General features: G+C 52.0%; 1 protein-coding gene across 1 annotated transcript in view; it reads right to left on the bottom strand.

Moving 5' to 3' along the window:
* MGAT5B (mannosyl (alpha-1,6-)-glycoprotein beta-1,6-N-acetyl-glucosaminyltransferase, isozyme B) overlaps nt 1–21,397 on the bottom strand; it is a gene marked incomplete at both ends in the record, with an annotated part of 58,943 nt that overhangs the window by 26,186 nt on the left and 11,360 nt on the right. The window contains 4 exons of the mRNA XM_008943071.1: nt 232–402; nt 1,822–1,895; nt 3,138–3,250; nt 15,118–15,262. Of these exons, the coding sequence (XP_008941319.1) occupies nt 232–402; nt 1,822–1,895; nt 3,138–3,250; nt 15,118–15,262 (503 nt within the window). The remainder of the gene's footprint in view (nt 1–231; nt 403–1,821; nt 1,896–3,137; nt 3,251–15,117; nt 15,263–21,397) is intronic.

Genomic DNA, 21,397 nt, shown 5'->3' with positions numbered 1-21,397 from the left:
TCTTAGCACCCTGCTCTAGTTGGGGCTGTCCCTGCTCCCTGCAGGGCTGAACTACATGACTTTGAAAGGTCCCTTCCCACCCAAACCAGTCTGTGTTTCTATGAAAACCCCCGTGAGGCATCACAGCCCTGCTGACCCTACTGGTGATGGGAACACTTATTCCCACCAGCCCTGAAGAACCTGCCTCCCCCCAGGCCCCCCGGAGCAGCAGGACACGAGCCACCTCCTTACCTGGGGGCGGGGCGGCGGCGGGGGGGAGGGCAGAGCCCCCGTGCGGTTCCTCCAGGGCAGGGCAGGGCAGAACCACTCCACTTCGCTGAGGTAGATGAGGAACGAGCACTCGGTGCCATCCACGCCGAAAAATGCGTAGCAGGGGTCGGAGGTCCACCTGGCCCTCATCCACTGCCAGGGGGCAGAGAAACACGGGGGCTTGTCCTGCCAGCTGGGGGGACGTGGCAGCCCTGCCAGCTGGCCCTGGTATGGGCATCCTCTCTTCTCCAACACCTTTGTCCGGGTGGGAGCCAGAAACGAGGGGCAGAGGGTGGAAAAAGGGCTGCAAGCCGGGGCACACCAAGCAGCAAATGTCTGCCTGCCTGGTGCCTCCAGGCACGAGGCAGAGGAAGAGCCTGGAGGGTTTGCTGGGGGCTCCTTGGGTTTCTAGCACTGGTTCCAGCACCAACACATGCCTTCCCTGGGGACACAGCCGTTAATCCCTGGGAAATGCCACACCACAGGATTTTCTTCTCATTAGCTTTGCTGGGCAGGGAGCTGAGCTGCTCATCTCATGTCCCTGGGCACAGTGGGGCAAGGAGACAGATCCACCACGTCCCCAAGGATGAGTCCCCGTGAAGGAGATTTATCATCCCCTGCAACAGTTCCTGCCAGCTTCCTCCTCATTCAGCTACAAAACCCAATCTGCTCAGGAGACAGGTCGCTGTGCCCAGTATGTAAGGCACAGCAATTACCTGGGTGGGAGATGGAGTTATGGCCTCCCACAATCAAATTACATTCTGAATTTACTCAAAGCATGGAGGGAAAGGATGCCCAGCACCAGGGGAAAAGGAAAACACAACCCCCCAGTATCATTTTAATATACTCTTCAACATCTTGCCAGGGAGACTCAACCCTGAAGAAGCCTGAGCTCGAAGCAGGAGGTCGGGCAGGGGAGGGAGGAAAACACTGTTAATTAGCACAAATAAATATGTTCTCTGACATCATAACCATGCTCTGGGCCAAATGCCAGGCTGCATGCAGGTTTAAAGAGCAGGTTGGGTCAGGCAGGGCATCCTGTTTGAGGTGGAGGTCCTGGCCTCCTTAATGAGATGCTCTTCTGTGGGATGCTGAGGTTATTCCCTTGACACTAGTGAACGCTCCAGATACTGAAAGGCAAAGTGACAGTGCTTTCCCTTCATCACCCTTCTGTCAGAACACACAGAAGCTACGGGCAGGGAGGGCTGCAGGCAGAGGGGGTCCCACAGAGCTGATCCTGCTGCTGTCTGCACACCTCTGCCTACTGTGGCTTCAGTGCTTCTGAAGGCAGAGGCCTCATTATTGGGGGAAAACAGCTACACTTGTATAGTAACAGCTCCCAGAGGAGGTCAGACACCTCCCTTGTGTTTTCTCCTCACAACACAGCGTGCCTTGCTTTCCACAGCTTTGGCTCTGCTTCTCCTCCTGCAGCTGGCTGCAGCTTGCCCATTTTAAAGCCACTGGAAGCCCGCTGCCCTTCCCAGTTTGGCCCCTTGGGTTGTTGCTTTGTGCCCTTCCCAGCAGCTTCCACCTCAGGTCGACACCCTCTCCCAGACAGGGATCCCGACTCACCTCTACTTTCCCAGCACAGTCAGGGTACTTGGGGTCCCTGGGCACATCACACTGGTCCCTCCTGCCTTCCATCACTGCAGAAAGACAATTTGGGTATAGACAGAGCTGGGACATGCTGGCAGAGCGGCTACAAATACTGGGATGGGGTGGGGTTGCCAGCCCCCAACACATTCATCAGCACAACATCTGGACCAGCAGACAGTCACATCCCATTTGATGGAGGAGGGCCCCAAAATGTGAAGCACCTTCCCCAAGGTCAGGAAAGAAACAGAGGAAACCCCCCAGCCCTGCTTCAACACCGAGAGCACGTTCCCCTTTCCTAACTCTCAGCAGGTGTCTTTACAGCACTTGCCTGCTGCTCTCAGCCTGCTCCAGACCCCAGGTCCTGTTAAGCATCCGTAAGTAGGCTGCAGCATCTAAGGAAGCACCTGACAGCCTTTATGCTGTAAACTTGCAATAAAAACTGTCCTGCTGAGCTGTCGAGAGAAGACTCAACCCCTGGGGTCAGTCCTGGAATAAGGCACAAAAGTGGCTAAAAAAGAAATAGGGTTTTTCTTCCTCTGTGTTGGCATTAATAAAAGACACCACCCCTCCAATAAGTCCTCCTTTGCCTAGAACTGAAAAAGTATGAGGTGGAAGAGGCAACAGAAGCATCTTCTACTTCATGATGCCAGCCCAAATCCCAGGACCCATGGAGCTGTGTGGAGAAACATCTGGAGAGCCCAGCTGCCCTCACAGCACTGCCAGACTGAGGTGGGAACATCTCTCCTGGCACTGGATCCCAGCCTCTGGGCTTGGAATCCAAACCAGCACATTATTTTATCCAGGTATTTGTGCCGGTGCTGCTCCTCATCTTTAATTCTGCATTTCTTTCAGTGGCCTTTATTTCTGACAGCAATTCAGATTTGTCACCTTGAATGAGTTTCCCAGGTCTTGCTCCTCTGCAGATTGACCTCCCCAACTCTTGAGTCCTTCTGGGCCAAGGGAGGCAACGTTTTTAGGAGAACATCCCTGTAATAGCAAGCTGAGAGTCCTGGAAGCCTCTGAAAAGGCTCAGACCACACTCAGGACCTCCTCTGCCTCAAAGAGAGGGTGTGACTGTGTGCTGCAGAGTTGGACCCAAGCAGCCCCATGAGGTCTGCTGAAGATCTTCAGGTGCCTTACTTAATCCTACAGACCAGAGTGAGTTGGGTAACCTCAGATCAGCATCCATTCCCCTTCATGTTAACCCCATTTTTCATGGTAGGCTGGATTGATCTCCCTATATGAGTAACAGGGAGGAGGTTTGGAGCACGGGGACCCCCAGGGACTCTCACCTTTCCCATTCAGGAGGCTGTTCCGGAGAATCTGATCTACTTTTACCGCAATGTCCGAGACATTTTGGGCTATAGCTTGGATCCTCTCCATCAACCCAGCTGCTGGCTGGAACCTGGGAAAAAAGAAACAAATAAACCCTGAAAACCTGATGTCTCCCAGTGAGGACACCAGAAGTGCTTATGGGATGCTTGTCACCCTTGGAAGCTGCCAGCAGCTTGAATTTAGCTCCAGGATGAGGAATGCCTGGTCCAGGGTGGGCCAGGTAAAGAGGTCACTGCCTTCCAAGAGGTTTGATTCAAAAACTGTGTAAATCAGTATTCTGGCATTTTTCACAGCACGCTGATAAAAACAGCTCCATCTGTCTATTTTACACGACGAAATATTAAATAGGCTGGAAAAAATGTTTTTTCTAATTTCAGATGCACTGTTTGAAAATCCTCCGTGGCGATTATTGGCCTTGCGGCGCACATAGGAAACTGTGCTGGGGAAAAAAGGGATTAAGAGAACAAAAACTGAGCAAGGAAGGCAAAACCAGAGGAGGGCTGAGGAAGCTGGAGCAGACTGGAGACAGATACAAACACACAGGACATGTCTATGGGCTCAGCCAGCCCATACACCAAAGGTGTAGGCGAGCAGATTTCCAGGTCCCCCGGGGAGAAGCAGCAGCGAGGGTTGCGCAGGGATGGGGTGCTGGGCTGAGCACCACCTGAGCTGGGTGTCACAGCCTGTAGGGACCTTCCCACCAGGGCCTGAGATCAGATTCCACCAGTTTGAATAGCTGCTTGTGTCAGCTACCCAACTACACCTCGCAATCGATACCGCCCTGGGTAAACAGCACCTCTGAGCTCATCTGCGTTGTGTAGGTGGAAGGACAGAGCCCTGTAAAGAGGCTGCGTGTCAATTAAAACCTGGTAGAATATATAAAAGGGCAAGAGAACTCAATCCATCAGCAGCCGTGCCTTGTCAGGCTTGACAAGGAGCAAGCTCTCCACCTCCAGCGCCTCGCCTGCCATTTCCACCACAAACCACCACCACGTCTCGACTACCACAGTAAATAATCTCCCGTTCTGCAGCATCTGGGTCACGAGATTTTCCTCCTGCTGCTGCTGAGATCATTATAATACAAGGAAATGTCATAAGCAGTGAGCAAAACCAAAAGGACTACCTCAAATACTCTCAGCACAAAAAAAAAAAAAAAAATACATGCTGATGTCAGGTCCTTCTCAGTGAAGTTTTATGTTTGTTCTCCAAAAGATCAGTGAACCCGAAGGCTGGGATTTAAAGTACCTGTGTCCTCAAGGCTAAAAAAATCCTGGTTTTATGAACCCATACTGCTTTGGTTGTTGATTTAAAGTCCATTCGCTAGCAGTGAACAGCCCACATTTTTCCTTCTGGCATGGTTTATGACCATCAATATTCAACCTGCACCCCTCCATAGGGAGCCACATATCTTAGGCTTTTAAGAAATAATAATTAAATGCAGAGGACACCATTGCCCCCAAGTAACTTTCAACCTTTGCAGAGAATAAACCCCAGATGCCCTGCCAGCGACTGCAGCCATGGCAGCAGGGAGGTTGCTCAGGAGACCCTGGTTTGAAATGGGCACAAAAATGACCTGCAATAAGCTCTGCTTGTCAGTGTGATATTGTATCTGAGGAGATACAATGCTCTGGCTGAGGGCTGCACAGCTCAGCCAGCCCTGAAAGCTCACAGCCCCCCCATCTCTGCAACCCTTTTGCCACCAGTGAGCAGCTGACAGACCACACAGGAGACACACAGGCACTGGGTGAACAGGGAATAGCTGGGATGGGCAGTTCAGGAGCAAACCTCACAGGGATACAGTGAATTTAGAGCCAGCAAGCACAACCTCCTACCTCCTGCTCCAACAGGAGAGGGACATCACCTTAGTGGGGATGCTCCTCAGGTTTCTCCATCACTCACAGCAAGGAGCGAAGACAGGCACAGCCACAGCAGCCCTGTTCCCACACATCAGAGCACCTAGATTAACCCATGATCCAACTTCTGCCTCCTCCCAGAAGCTATCCCAGTTCTCACTTGGGTCCAAACTTGAACCCAAACACCCAAGTAATAAAGTGAATCTCCAAAGTCAGCAGCAACTTCGGTCCTCATCTCCTCTCTGATGTCCTCCAGAGCTCAGCTCAGCCAGGGCTGAGCACTGAGCACCCAGAAACACATTCCAACAAAGCCCTGGATCTTTATCCTAAAGAAACAGCTTTTCTTCCAGGCTCAGCCTCAGAGCCAGGCTAGGTTCTGCTGGAGCTCCAGCTGCAGTGTCTCATTCCTCTGGGTGATGGATCTGGCGCAGCATCTCTGCCAGCTTGCCTAGCTCTTGGAACTACAGCTGCTCCCCAAACACAAAGATTTCCACTCAGAGCCCTTTGATGTAAAATGTGTGATCACCACACTCAGACAGTATTTCCAGCTCTCACAAACAAGACAACCACATCACACAGGTCCTGTGATGCTCTCCCCAAAACGCAGAGGGTTACTGTAAAGCAGCACAAAGAATGTCCACCATGGTTCTTGGTATATATTAAGGAGATGGAAAATCCGTAGAAAACACCTCTCCAAAATAAGGAGCCAGCCCCACATCTCCCACCACTTGCATGCTCATCACCTTTACTTGTCAAACTGGTTTTCTCCAAATCCCTGTGGCTCTGAGAGAGGGATTTCATGCTCGGGGTGCAGAGCCACGCTCCCATGTTGGGAGCACTGATGGTCCTCAGTGTTGGCACTAACACAGGCAGCAAAGAGCCACCTCAGGGTTTATATCTGCTGGGCAATGAGGCTACCACTTGAGCAGCAAATTTCATTTAACCTATTACACTGATGACAAGAAGGTTAAGCATAAGTGACATCACCTCTCATTACAGGATTTGTCACCTGGGCAGAGGACAAGAAAATAAAAGCTATCTAAGGCAAACCCTTGAATGTAAAAAGGTTTTCTATAGCACATCAGAATTTCATGTCTTATTCTTAGCAAGTGGAAACACAGGGAAGGACAAGGAGAGTGGCTTATTCAGCCCAGTGATGGCTAAGCAGCAGGAGAATGGCCACCACGTGTCTCCATCTGAGCTGGGATGCCAGCATGGCCTCACCAGCCCAGCAGAAGGGAGAACTCACTTCCAGCACCACCTTTGCACAGGAAGGAGCAATGGGCTTTTTTTTTTTTTCCTTGCTGCATTTAAAATTTTTCTATAGTGGCATCTAAATGCCACCAAAATATGCTGGAGCTGTGCCAGCTATTGAAACTATAGTGAATTACTATGGGTTTTTTAGAACAATTTTTTTCCCTGGGACTTTAAAACCGTTTACTACAGCAAATACAGTACTTTTACTTCTCACCATCAATATTGATTTCATCTTTATTATTTTCAGATTTATATTTCCCCACGTTGATTAAGATTCAGATCACACTGTGCCTTATAACGGACTGTATACAGTATTCATCTCATTTCCAAAGCTGCTATTAAGATGTATCTTTCCCGACTGGCAGATCATTTGCCATATAATATAGCCAGAGGTTGAGTTTTCCTTTACTTTTTTATCCATTAATTTGGTTCCCTTCACTTTGTTTCTTGTCCCCAACCCCACAGCAGCAGCTCAGCTTCAGCCTGTTTATCCCTTTACAAGGCACTGTATTTATATTGCCTTTTATAAAAGTAGCATTATGAAAAGATGAATCTCTTTCTATTTGTGTGTTGTCTTCATAATACAAGCCCTAAACATATTTGCTTCCTCATCTGATATTTCTTGCTATTAAGTGGTGAAATCATGGACTTAGGGAAGGCCAATACAGATGGAGAAAAGCAGATGTTCTGAAGATAATACATCAACAAATGCAACATTCACACAGAGCAGTTTACCAAAGGCTTTCTACTTGCTCATTACAATGTCTGTGTTGCCATTTGCCTCTTTAAAGGTTTTTTTCCCCCCCTCAAAGACCCAAGGCAGAGCAGAAAGCAGCTGGGAAGGGTGTCCAGGGCTGGTGTTGTCTTGCTACTGCCCTGCTCTGGGGACACAAATCATCCCCTGACATCCAGCCCCACACCAGCCTCGCTCTCCAGGACAGGGAGCTGAAATCCCAGAGGTGACACTGATCAGCAACCCTTCCTGGCAATGGGAAAAGGGCCTTTCCCATCCTCCTGGCTCCTGCTGCAGCTTCTGAGGTGCTGCCCATTAAAAGAGTTGGGGTACCTCCTGAAGAAACAAACCCCTAGGGCATCTCCAGTAGGCCAACCAATGGGCCCTGGCTCCTCTCCCCATTCATCCATGACAGTGGGATGAGCTCAGAGTCACTAAATAGCCAGTGAGGGACAAGCCAACGAAAGCAGAGGGGTCCCCAGTGGGGAAAAGCCCTCATCCAAGTGCTGGAATTCTGAAAATGGTGATTTAAATCTCCAAGAAGATGGAACAATTAAGAGCCTCACTCCTCAGGTGGAAGAGCACCCAAGTAAACCTCATCCATGCTGGAGGCAGAACTTTTTTTGGCAGTCCATGCTCTTGTGTGCATCTCTGCATCCTCTCCAAGGTGGTTTACACCCAAAAGGCTGGGAGCCAGGGCTGCCCATGGGGGACAGAACAAGGACACAGACACGGGGACACAAGGAGGTTATCAGGTGGCTGATGCTCTCCCTAAAATTTGGGTCATAGTGCCCTGACAGTAATGCTCCAAATAGGGGTGTAGCAGGAGAGATCATGGTGGCCAAATTCCCAGCTCATGAGGCTCAGCTGCATGTTTTGTGTATATTTGGTTTGTAATCCTGGTTTTAATCCTCACCACTGCAGAGCTGGAGCTCTTACCTTAAGTGTGGATAAATGCCCTTGGCTTGGTTTGAGCTGGTGGGGCTGCATGTGGGGTGCTGTGATGGGCACCACAGGGAGGGGCCCGTGCCCTGCTCTGCTTGGGGAAGGCTCTGACCCCCAGGAGCAGAGCAAAAGCTCAAAGCCCTTGTTGCTGTTTGCTTGGCAGAAATTTAGGGCAACATTAGGGGAAAAAAAAAAAAAAAGAAAGAAAAAGCTCTGGAGCTGTGGCCCAGGACTTGCTGCTTTGTTACCCCAGGCACAGGCTCTGCCAGGTCCTGCAGCTCCTCAGCCCCCTTCCTGACATCAAACAGGGACAGGGCTGCTGCACCCAGCTTTGCAACCTCCTCGAGAGCCACACACAAGAAGGCCTATACCTCTGAGAAGTGGCTTTATTCATCACAGGCAGCTCCAGCCAGTCAACTGGATAAAAATGTAAAAAGAAATAAAAATATTTTAAATCCCCCAACAGCGTATGCTTCCAACACGATTTCTGCTATCTCTGTATATCACAACCTTTTCCATTACACCTCAGGGCTGAGACAAACAGCTGCTCTCCTCTCCATGAGCACCTGAATAAAGACCCGAGCTCCCTCTGGCCACATTTGTGCTGGTTGGGAATTCACCCAGCGAAAGTATCCCAGAGAACATGTTTGAGGATGGGAATGTTCCTTGGAAACTCATCTGAAGCAAAATATGGGGTGAGGCATGGGCAGAGCCCTGCCTGAGCCCCTCCAACACGAAGTTCCACAATAAACCACGTAATAAAGACCAGAGCTTTTCACTCACTGAAGCAATTCCATTTATTTCCATTTCAGTTTACTGTGGGTGATGTTCTCACACAAATGCGTTTAGAGGACTAAACCTTGAGCACCTCTGGCAGACCACCCCAGGAGAGGATGCTGCCATTTAAAAAGCGTCACCAAGAAAATGATGAAAACCAACTTCTCAGTCAAAGCCAGCATCTCATCAATGTAGAGAGAACTTGCCAGCGAAGTAGAATCATAGAATCACTATGGCTGGAAAGGACCTCTAGGATCATCAAGTCCAACCTTCCTCCCAACCTTGCCCTAACCACTAGACAATCGCCTCAAGTGCTGCACCTACTCATTTTTTTGAACCTCTGCAGGGATGGTGACTCCACCACCTCCCTGGGCAGCCCGTTCCAGTGCCTGATCACCCACCCAGGGAAGATATTAGGATCCAACTGAAACCTCCCCTGGTGCAACTTGAGGCCATTTCCTCTCGTATAATTAAGATCATTATAAAGTGATCCAGGACCCCTCCCAAGCAGGACACGAAGCGGAAGCCTTAAGCTCAAACCTTCCCTTTCTTCCTGGCTCCCAGAGCAGAACCAAGCTGAGCCACACGCCCGGGCAGCAGCAGGTTTTATTTATGTGAAAACGAGGGATCACGGACAGGAGGGTTACGGGGTTGTCACTTTGATGTATGTTAATTGTCACTTGATTGGGGCATAAATCAGATACATTCATCTAAGTGCTTGAGCAGCCTGATGCAGGCTGTGAGAAACCACCTTTGGTGAGCTGTGAAGACATTGCCAGCCTCGACAGCCTTGACGAAGAGGGACCTGCCCAAAAGTTAGACCAAAAATACCGAGTTTTTATCATGATCCATGGGGTGGGGAGATCCTCAGCCTCTGATTTTCTTTGCTGACTGGGTGTTTCATGGGTACACTCCACTTCATTTTGGAAGGGTTATTTTGGCAGCCTGTGTTTCCACCATCAGCACTACAGCTTCCCCAGACCCTCCTCCGTCCATCCCATGCCCCCAGCTAAGCAGCTCCTGAGCCCATCCCTTCAGAGGGTGCTGCTTGCTCCCAGCTGCTCCAAAATCAGGGACACGTGACAGAGGGTTAATAGGATCTAATCTTCCTTTTAGGGTCAGGCAGGCACATAACGTGGGCAATGCCACACTCTTCAGCTGGGATGGGCAGTTCAGGAGCAAACCTCACAGGGATGCAGTGAATTTAGAGCCAGCAAGCAGAACCTCCTCCTCCAACAGGGGAGGGACATCACCTTGGCGGGAATGCTCCTCAGGTTTCTCCATCACTCATGGCAAGGAGAGAAGATGATCACAGCCACAGCAGCCCTGCTCCCACGCTTCAGAGCGCCTAGATTAGCCCATGATCCAACTTCTGCCTCCTCCCAGAAGTTATCCCAGTTCTCACTTGGGTCCAAACTTGCACCCAAACACCCAAATAATCAGGCAAATCTCCAAAGTCAGCAGCAACCTCGGTCCCCATCTCCTCTGTGATGTCCTCCAGACCTCAGCACAGCCAGGGTTGAGCACTGGGCACCCATGGCCACAGCCATGCTCCTCCTCACCCCGTAACGCCAGCCCCCAGCACTGCCCCAAAGCCTGGGGATCCACTCGCCCCCAGGAATTGGGTGCTGAGGACCTTCCCCATGCAACCTGCTCAAACAACATAAACAACCATGGGACAAAGCCACCAGCAACAGCACTTTACCTCCACGTGATCATGCATCAGGAATCCCCATCTGCAAAGCCCTGTGATAAAGCAGCTCCAGCACAACAATGCCTTGGGATGGAAAGGCATGAAAATAAACAGAAAGCAAAGCCTGCCACAGAAGGAGGTTTAGCAAATTCAGCTGGAGGTGCTGGGGGAGGTCCAAGGCTGGGAGCAGGAAGGGAGGATGTGAGTGACCTGGGCACACATGGGCACCTCTACCCCCACCAGGCTGGCAGTGCCCATCACCCTCCAGCTGCAGGTCTCTCCCAAAGAGCCCAGAGCCCCTCGGGCAAGGTGGGGGCACTTGGGTGGATCCTGCTCCCCTGGCCACCCTGGCAACAGTACACAGCCACCTCTCTGACCTGCCTCAGAGAGAAAAGCACTTCTCTCAGCTGCCCAGGCATGAATTGCTCCATGCATCTCCTCCCCTGACCCTGATGGGGACCCCAGGCTGAGGGGTCCTCAGCACCTCGCTGCATTACGCCCAGCCCCTCAAAACTAACTCTGAAAACATTCAGGACTGGGCTGGAGACATCCTCTGGAGCTGCCCAGAAACAACTTACAACCTCTGCCGGGATGAAATAGGCTGTGGAACCTGTGAAGAAACTGGGCTGCATCACAGGACAGCTCTTCCCTTCCCTGGGGGCTGCGTCAGGGCTCTGTCTGCTCCAGACAACCTTCACACCTCTAGCACCAGCCTCACCTTGCAGCTGCCCTTGCTGAGCCCCACGGCACACCGAGGAGACAGGGAGATGATGCACAGAGGGGTCCAAGAGGTCTCTGGGCTCCCCTGGACAGCAGGGCACCTCGGCATCTGGCAGGGATTTCACTGAAGCCAGCTTATCAAGAGCGACAGCTCAGGAATTAATAGAGCCAGGCTGGCAGGATGCAGGAACATCACCCGTTCAGTGTCATATTGTGAGACTTTTAATTACTGGGGGAATATGGAGCCATGTAACGATTACAAGAACAAATACTTAAAGCATGTGGAAATTAACTGAGCCTTGGCAGTAATTAAGCTTTAAAGATTAATCGGTCATTAGCAAATAGCACCCTTTGCAGGCTAACCACTGGGGGGGGGAGAGGGATGACCAGGGATGTTGGCACCACAGGCTCCAGACTTCCCCAGGGGCATGGGGTGGGCAGGGGCAGCTGGGATCCTGGAAAAGGGCTTCTCCCAGCCCCAGTGCTGTTGGTGACAGTGCCAGCCTGGATCAGCCTCTTCAGACCCCCTCTCTCCCAAGTGCTTTCCAGTGGGGGACCAACATTTCCACTGCAAATGAATATTTCCTTCACCCAGTAAACAGCTCTCCAGGAGGCTTCCATAAGTACTTCTAACTTCCTTCCCTCCTGATGATTTACGACGGTTGCATTCAATTAACAGCAGTATTGATTTTTCTGCAGCTGACTGGCAGGCTGCTCACCCTCGTTAGGGAACCCATCAGTTACCCTCCCAGCACGGGCAGGGTGCAGGCAGCAGGGAGCCCAGGGAGGGCTGGAGGAGGGCTCCAGCAACCCAGCCAGCGGGTTCACGGGTGCAGCCTGTGACCCCTTACCTCAGCATGACATCCCACAGAAACCCTGGGCAGCTCTTCTAAGGAGGACATTGGACATTCAGGATCTCCAAGTTTTATCTGAAGCATTGCACCTGTAGAGTATTCAATCAGACAGCACCCACAGAGCAAGAAAGGTCTTGGAGCAACTTTTGGCCACAGAAAGCTGCCTACTCTGGCAGCCAGGAGGCTTTCTGTGGCAGGTCATTAACTACACCCCATATATTTAAACTCCTCCTTGCACTTTTCAAGGTCAAAAGCCACCCCTGCCCTCTGCAGGAGTGGTGCTGGAGGGGGACAGTGTTTACGGGCTATTCCACAAAACCCACCCAAGCCTCCACCTCCTTCCTCTTCACTGGGGCTCTGCAAACCCAAGCCCTCCTGATTTTGTCCGAGTTAAGCAGGAGAGTGCTTTGTAAAAACCAGAATTAATCCCCTTTTGTGCAGGTGGAATTGCAAAGCCCACACTCGTGGTTCTGCTGAACGGGGAAGGAGACAAAGGCGGCCGCCGTGCCAACCAGAGACGCTTTAAAGAATAAAATCCCTTTTAAATGTTCACCCTTTAATTGTATTATCTTTCACTGACAGCATCAAGTCAGTCACTGGTGATCAAAGAGGCAGAGACAGCGAGGCAAGGCAGAAACAAGCCCTTGGTGGGCTCCTGATAAACAGCACTGGGGCATCTCCACAGCCGTGGGGCTGACCTGGGTTCAGGAGGCACCCACCAGTCTCAGGGCAGTTGGTGGTCCCCATTGCCCCCCGGCACAGGGGGTCTCCAGGAGGTGCATCTGGTCACCCCCAAAGGGATGGAGACCTCAGCACCCCACTCCACAGGGTCTCAGCCCAGATTTCACACCAGCTGCCGTTGGACCCCCTGGGATGCTCCAGGCAGCTCTGGAGAGCCTCCATCGGAGCAGCAGGGCCAGCTGGGAGCCAGGCTCTGCTCGGGGCTGGGTGGCAGATGGGAGGTATTCACTCTGCACCCTTCCAGCTGCCTTGTGCACCCTGCAAAGGAAGGCAGGGACCAGGACAAGCCAAGAAAGGGCACTACAGGTGAGGGAGCACGTGTGGCAGCAGAGAAAACCTCTCAAACCCACGAAGACCCAGCACAGCTGTAACACTTCCCACATGTTGCCTCTGACCCAGGGCTGAAGGGAAGGAAGGGAGCACTCAGGAGATGCTTCACAAGTGTCTGCACATGCTTCCAGTACTTCATTAGACTACCACAGCAAAAACCCATCCACAAGAAACCCCTCCACAACAGGTGCTTGGTCTGGAGATGCTCTGCCCTATGACCAAAACCTGATATTCAGATGAGAACAAGGAGACAACACAGTTTAGTTTTGATGCAGGATCAAGTGAAGGGAATTGAATGCATTTAAGAAGCCACTTACAAGGAGCAAAAGGTGATAAACTAGCTGTCCTTGATCTGCCATTCCTGAAAATTAAGATATCTGTAATCTCAACTGTTCAAGCTCATCTTGGCACGTACACAAACCCTGAGGCTGTTTTGGTGTGCTGGGTCCATAAGGTCCCATCTTCTCTGGTCCTTCCCAGCAATGGCCCTGGAGTGACCAGCCACACGGATCAGGAACATGAAGATCCCTACCTGTAGTGACTGCTGCCAGCTCACAGAAATGCTTTTAAGTTTCTCTCTTGGCTGCTGATGTACAGAAATTACCATTGCCTGAAGTTACTGGTTTTTCTAACACGAGATTGGACAAGAAACCCACCAAATGTGAACGAGCACCTTCCAGTCCCTGGCTGTAGCAGTCGTGCCCATTCCTCTTTGGGATCACTGCTGTCCGCCCTGCAGGTTTGTTTTCCAGCCAGCCTCAGAACAACAAAATCCCCAGCACCTGCCATTACTGAGGTGAATTCTATTTTTCAGTGGTTGAAATTATGTTACTTAGAAGGCAAGACCACACACTCTGAGGCTGCCTGTGCAGCTTTAACTCACGTGTGCACGCAGCTCGGCGCAGCACAGCCTTTAATTACAGGCTCACTGACTCTGTTTTCCATTCTAGGTGCAAAAGAGCCTTGGAAGGGAAGAAAGGGGAAGAAATGGAAATGATGATGGAAACAGGGAGGTGCAGGAACCTGTGCTGGTTGTTGAGCAGGACCACAGCAGGAGGCAGAGGTGGGGATGCCATGCAGGAGCCACTGGGATGTCCTGCAGCCCTGGTGGCACAGGGCAGGGGTGACCATCCCATGTCACATCCCTGCCACCCACTGCTCCTGTGTCACCTGTGACCCTGGCCAAGAAAAATCTACACTGGCATTTTTTCCACGCTGCAAAGTTTGTCCCAAGCACTGTGCCAAAGTTTTTTCATCTCTGCCCCTCTACATCCAAAGTCTGTTTCATTACCATTTTTGCTGCCCTTGGCATGACAGCCAGATTAGCATTCATAAATGTTTAAAGGCTCCCAAAGCAAAGGGAGATGTCTCTTCAGTAAATGAGCATGTTGTGATGGGGAGGTCTGACAGGATCTCTCCAGCTGCCAGCCAGGACAGATGTGGCACGTGCATCATGGGGAGCCAGGACAGCAGCATTTTGGGGCCCGACAGTTTCATCCCATTTCATTTTAAGCCTTGCCCAACCTCCAAGGCTGAACACACCATAGAGTCATTAAGGTTGGAAAAGACTTTTAAGATAATCAAGCCCAACCATTAATCTAACACTACCAAGTGCACTGCTAAACCATGTTCCTAAACACCATATCAGCCCTGGATTTCAAACAACAATAATTTTGACAGCTACCCAGGGAATACAGGCACATAGAAAGTGGTCTGAGCTCACTCAGGGATTTAATGGCAGAGGGAGCACAGACCAGGTACTGCTCCAGCCATCAGCAAGTCCCACCTCCAGCTCCACCACAGCAAGCTGCACCTAGGACAGGTGCTGCAGATACCCCCCGAATCACAATCATTTCAGAAATCCAAAAAGAAAAGCGTTCCAGAAACAGCAAACAACAGGACTGGAAAAGCTCTGCCCCAGCCCCACTGCCTGGTGGGCTCCATCATCCCCATGGGGGTTCTCTGCTCCTGCAACCCCCCGAGTCCAGAGCTGCCCTGCAGGGTCTGCACGGGGCACCAGCGTGGCCAGCTGACCTGTCCAGAGGGAACCGTGCTTCGTCCCCTTTGTGGAAGTCGGTGCTGTTCTCCAGCCTGGCCAGGATGTCCATCCTCTTCATCAGCATCTCCAGCATGTCGCTCATTCTCCGCAGCACCCCTCGGGACTCCAGCGCGCCCATCACTGCGGGCACACAGAGAGCAGGTCAGACACAGTCGTGGGCTGAGCATCCCTGGGTCAGACTGAGAAAATCCCCCTCCCCACACCCTCAGCCCCCACAGCTGCCCGTGGTCCTACAGTCACCAGCCCCACCGAGGGACCGCCTGGGACCGTGCTGTGCTCTGCTGTCTCCTCCCTGGCTCTGCCAACAGACCCCATCGTCCTGCCCAGGCAGGGCTCAATCCCTGCCTGTGCCCAAATCCAGCTGGGCTGCTGCAGCTCCCCACAGCCAGCCCTGGATCCAGCTTTCTCACCTGCCTCTCCAGGCATCACCTCTGGGCTTGTCCACCCAACCCAGCCTGGCCTGAGCCCTTACAGGAAACCAACTTTATTCTCAAATGCTCACTAAACAGCCTTTCATTTTGCATCCCTGTTTTTCACCCTCCAAGACCCACCTCTGCCAGCACCCCACCTTTGACAGCAGCCTAGAGGGGATGCTCAAGGAAAAGCCTGGGAAATGAAGCAAATAGGTGGTCCTCCCCCAGCTCATCCTCCCCAGCAGCACTGGCTTTTCCTCTTCCGGAGGAGAATTGCTTTTCTCCCCAAATCTGCTCCGGGGTGGGTGCCCAGCACTGCAGAGAGCTCTGCACCTCAGAAACCCTCCCCAGCAGGGAAATCTCCAGTTCCCAGCCCTGTTTAACGTTCTGTTTCCTCCGGGTGTGCACAGCCCCGACCCTCTGCTGTGCCAAAAGCACCGGGGGACACGCAAGCTCCTGGCTCCCAGTTTGATCTGCAGCCTAGTGACAGCCTGGAGCCTGGGAACAGAAAATAAAGCTCCTGTTTCATCTCGGCGCGGCTCATTTCACGTCCCTAATAACTTAATCAGTGCATAATCCCCTGAACTTCTCCCGTTTACCTTATCTCTGCTGTGCCACTCGCATGTGCTTTTCACAAGGCAGCACATATTTCATTTTGGGAGCAGCAGGAGCGGGGCAGGCAGTGCTGGGAAGGCAAGATGCTGCCGGGCACCCTGGGCAGCTACCGGGACTCACAGACACCTCCTGCCTCTCCAATCAGATGCCAAATAGAGCCTGGCAGAGGGTGGCTGTGCTGGCACATCCCTGGGTCCCCCACCCTGCACCCGGCCCAGCCCCGGCACCGGGATGGAATGGGGCATCCCAGCAGCATCGTGTGCCCCGCACAGCCCTGGCATGGGCTTCTCCTCACCACAGGAGCAGAGTTGAGCTGCTGCACACGTGGCACAGCACAGAGGTCAGCCCAGAGATGAGGTCTAAATGGGTTTGGTATCAGAGGAGAAGGGGGTGTGTGGCTGGGGCTGGAACCAGCTCAGTGCAACAACTCCCGTGGAGGTGCAGCCCCAGCTTCCCCAGCAGATCACCCACCAACTCCAGTGCCAGGTGTTGCTGCTGGACACACCACACGTGAGCACAGGGTCACACACCAGCCCCTGACCCCTTCCCAAGAAGCTGACATCCACATTTGGAGCAGATTATCACCAACACAACATTTTTCTTGACATTATCTAACAAAATGGAAGAAAAATCAAGAGCAAAAGCAATTCCTCAAGAAAAAAAACCCCAACCATTCATGGAGATTGAGACTGGGCTCTTCCCCAGACGCTCCCTGCACTCCCAGGGCAAGAAGACAGCAACTTCTGCTTGAATCAGTGGGTGAACCAGATCTTTTGCAGCCCTAGACAATCCTGGATGGGTCTGGGAAAGCATGAGCCACCTTTGCCCATCCCACCAGGAAGGTCTCCCAATGCCCTGGGTGGGACACAAGTCACAGTCTGTCCCATTAAAGGGTAGAACTTGCAATTAAAAGATGCTATGGGAAAAAAAAACCAACTTGAATCCTGGAGCTCAGTTTGTACAGGGGCCTCCACAAACACAGCTGAGCAAACCAGGCAAAGATGCAGCCAAGAAAAACAGCAAAGCTCTGAGATGGGCTTAAATCAGAAAATCCATGTTAGTTATTTCTCCACGTGACTGAGCCCATTCAGGTGGCATCCTGAGGGGTTTGGGATGGCTCCCGGGAGCCTCTCCAGCCCTGCCAAGGCAGCTTAATCCTGGGCAGGGGGACAAGGGAAACAGGCACAGAGCTACACAGGGCTCACGTTTCCAGCAGGCAGCAGTGAGGTGATACCTGTGCTGGGCACCCAGGGGTGCTCAGGGCCGGTCCCCAGCACCCAGGCAGAGCTCCCCAGGGATCACCCCATGCTCCAGCAGGAGATGGAAGTTTCCTGCTGCTCGGGCTCCATCCAGCCAAGGATGCCTGCTCTGAGTCCACACTGCAGAAGCACAACAGGTCTGCTCCCAAATTCCCACTGGGCAATGAAAGCATTCCCCCCTGGGTCCTGGGAAAGCTGGCAGTGAGCAGAGCCTCAAGCCCCAGCCCCGTGGCCAAGCCCCCAGTGCCAGGCTGGCCCCCCCGGCTCTCCTGCTGGCTTCTCTGAGATCCCCCCTCCTGGGCCTGCCGCCATCCAATTTCCTCGCTCGGTCTGAGTGATTCCAGGATGATTTTCAGAAGCAAAGCTTTGAGCTTTGCTGTCAACCGTGAGCAGAGACATTCCTTCTCCAATAAAGAAATAAAAAGCACCTTGAATCCTAAGTAAAAACAGTAATAATAAAAAAAAAATCTCATCCTTCCCTGGGTTATCTTTTTGGGCATCCTGCCAAAAAGGAGAGTTGTCACAAGAAGCATCTTCCCCAGCCCTCCCCTGGCTCTCAGAGCTGAAGTCAAAGCCCTTCCTCATCAACACGTCTCTTCTTCTGTTTTTGGTCTTTTTTTGTTGTTGTTGTTGTTGTTGTTCCAGAAGCTTAAGGAGGATAACAAGAGCGATCTGACATTTTTGGCAATGATTATTACATCTCTTGGAAAGTGTCTCATCACAACCAAAAGAAAGGAGGAAAAGTGCTGAAGCGACACTTTCCAAAATGCAAGAGCAGGATTAATTTAACCTGAAGCAGAGACTGAAGATTTGCAGGATGGAGCTGAGCCCAGCTGTACCCCCAGCTTCTGCCCCTACACCAGCAAGGAACATCCCAGGAGATCTGCAACAACACCACGAGCAGACAGGAGAAACCCAAACCTGGCTTGAGAGTATGAAAACCCAGTAAAATCGTCCTGCAAGCTATAATTTTTTTAATAAAAAAAAAAAAGCAATCAAGCTGTTGATTACAAAGAAAAAATATTATAATTACCGTTGATAATCAGCAATGATGAGAGAGAAAAATCCAAGTAAAACTGCTCAACGGATTAATTGGAGTTTGCTAAAGTTTGACAGGTTTTTGACAGTTTTCCTGAGTGGCAGTCACTCTTTAAAGGCAATCACTGAACCTGACAGAGGTTTTCGTAGCAGCACTAGGAAATAATGATTGCAATCAATCATATCTTACTGGATTTCACAAGACATGCTGGTAAACACAGCAGAGGGAGGAGAATTATTTATGGTGCTTCAGAAGAGCATACAGCTAAGTAATTGGATGAAATCGGGGGGGGGGGGGGGGGGGGGGGAAGCATCCCCTAAGGGTGATGTCTAGAGGAAGAAGAAATCGTTGCTCTGCAAAACCAGTCGAACAGTCAACAGCCAATCTGCTCAAATTTGGTGGGTTGAAACTCTGGGGAAGTCACTAATGATGCACTTATCTTTGAAATACCTTCTTGGAGTGAATACGTCCTTGGGCAGTCCCACCCCCTACCACCAAAACTGCCAGGACTGGGGAGGTTTACATTGGACATGAGGAAAAATTTTTTCTGAGAAAGGTTTGTTAAAGCCTGTGCCAGGCTGCCCAGGGCAGTGGTGGGGTCCCCATCCCTAGAGGGGTTTCCAGGCCTTGGAGATGTGGTGCTGAGGGGCATGGGGTAGTGGGGACCTGGCAATGCTGGGGGAATGGTTGGACTTGATGATCTTAAAAGTCTTTTCCACCCAAGCACAGAGGGAGCCTGCAGGATGTCACCCCATCAGGGTTTGCGTGTGGCTCTCGGAGACCTGGGCTCAGGTTTTCAAACGATGTTGAAACCCCCTGGGACAAAAAATTGTGTTTTGGGGGTATCTTCCCTTCAGCTGCTTGGACTGATGCAAAGCTCCTTGCCTTGCATAGCTGCTGGACCCAGACTCCTTCTTACCCTTGGGGACTCAGCCCCATGCTGCTCAGGAGGATCTCACACTGCCCAGCACCAGCTTCATGCCAAGGAGCCAAGGAAAGAGAAGCATTAAGGGGAAATGGTGTTTGAGCTGCCCACCAGCACTCAGCCCACCACAGCCCTTGTGTTCTCCTAGTGGGTGCAGGACCCCAGTGCCACCCCAGGGGTGCAGAGGTAGCATCCCACCTCCATCACTTACAGGGAGCTTTTCCACCCAAAAAAAACCCAGTTTCAAAAGCACCAAAATCCCCCCCAAGCCAGCAGCCCCACGAGCCCACTGCTCTGCCAGGGCAGAGCAAGGCACAGCGCAACCCACGTCTGCACAGACCAGTGCTGAAACATCCCCCTGACATTTAAATTGCAATTGCACAACCTATCTCCACTGCTCATAACATGGCTGATTTGTTGTTGCTTTTTCTCCCCCTCCTTCTCAGATATAAGTCATGTCCCAGCCTGGCTGTCTCGCAACAGCTGAACGCTCCAGTACGGGAAGGGAATTTGCTCTGAGATGGGAAGATATTACTTATGTCCATTGAAAATACCAGCTGAATTAATTTCAATCTAAAGCATCGTTTGCTTGGCTTTGTTTTTTGCCTTTAAAGGACAACTCCAGGCTACTTAGAGCCCTCAAAACGACAAAGTACTCTTCAAGGATTTCTTGAAGAAGAAACTGGAGGATCCCCACCCCAGCGCAGCCAGACCCAGACCTCACCTCCCAGCCCCTTGGGTGGCTGGGACCTGAGGCTGTTCTGAGGACTCCACCTGGTACCCAGGGCTGTCCTGGGCACTCCATCCTCCCAGGGCAGCACCCACCCCAGCACCTCTCCAGTTCCCAGGGAGCAAAGACCAGCCCATCGCTTCTCTCCTACACCCTCCTCTATTTACTGTCACTGTTGATTTTGATTCAAGCAGATTAAAAGTCCAAAGAGCCAACTAGCCAAGGGCTCTGGCTAGCCCTGACACATAATCCATTACAGTCACAGCCCATAGACCTGGTACTAACTGGCAACAGCAAAGCCCAAAGGCAGGCTCAGGCTGGCAGCAACAGCCGTGTCCCATCTCCATCCCTTTGGCACCCACCCCAGGGGGAAGCTGCTCCCAGGATGGACGAGGTTCCTCTGGGTTGGCTGTACCCTTCGAGGGCACCCACTCACCAGCATCCAGCCAGCATTGCCTCCTGCAAACCCATCCAGCATTTGCAATCAGGCTGCTATGGATTTATTATTTTGAGTTCTCTAGAGCCACTATGGACAGAGTGAAAAGCACAAGGAGCTGCACAGGGAGCTGTCGTGCCAGCAGTGGCAAATTCGCACCTCGAGGAGTCCACAAAGCAGCTTAGGGACTACCAGCCAACGGACACTTCAGTAGAGCTCCAGCTGCACCATCGATCTGCTGCTGAGCTGCTGGAAATGGCCAGCAAGTGCTTCCCTGGGAATCGGCCAAATGAAGCAGCCTGAAGTCAGTCACTGGCTGGTAAAGCAGATTGTGTCCCACCCGCCTGCTGACATCTGCCCCCTGGATCTGCCCACCACTGGGCAATCAGCAGGGAATGGGCAGCCTCAGGGATGCTTCCAGCCCCTCTCACCACATCCACAACCAGCGCAGGGCAGGGCAAGCATAACCGGGCCAGCAGGAGCCACCCCAGGGCTCAGCTAATGCAGTCATCTAAAAGCAGCAATTGCAACCCTGCTGTGGGCTTGAGAGACCCCCCAGCTTTCCCACTGCCCACCACTGGGCAATCAGCAGGGAATGGGCAGCCTCAGGGATGCTTCCAGCCCCTCTCACCACATCCACAACCAGCGCAGGGCAGGGCAAGCATAACCGGGCCAGCAGGAGCCACCCCAGGGCTCAGCTAATGCAGTCATCTAAAAGCAGCAATTGCAACCCTGCTGTGGGCTTGAGAGACCCCCCAGCTTTCCCACAGCCCCCCCCCCATGCCGGCGGGGCCCGGGGATAATACAGCACCGGGGGGACTGAATTGCCCCAGCTGAG

This window comes from Merops nubicus, unplaced genomic scaffold (assembly GCF_000691845.1).
Source record: "Merops nubicus isolate BGI_N331 unplaced genomic scaffold, ASM69184v1 scaffold20186, whole genome shotgun sequence".
In the NCBI taxonomy this organism is placed as follows: Eukaryota; Metazoa; Chordata; class Aves; order Coraciiformes; family Meropidae; genus Merops; species Merops nubicus.
The sequence above is the reverse complement of the archived record's forward strand: the minus strand, read 5'-3'. Positions and strand labels throughout refer to the sequence as shown.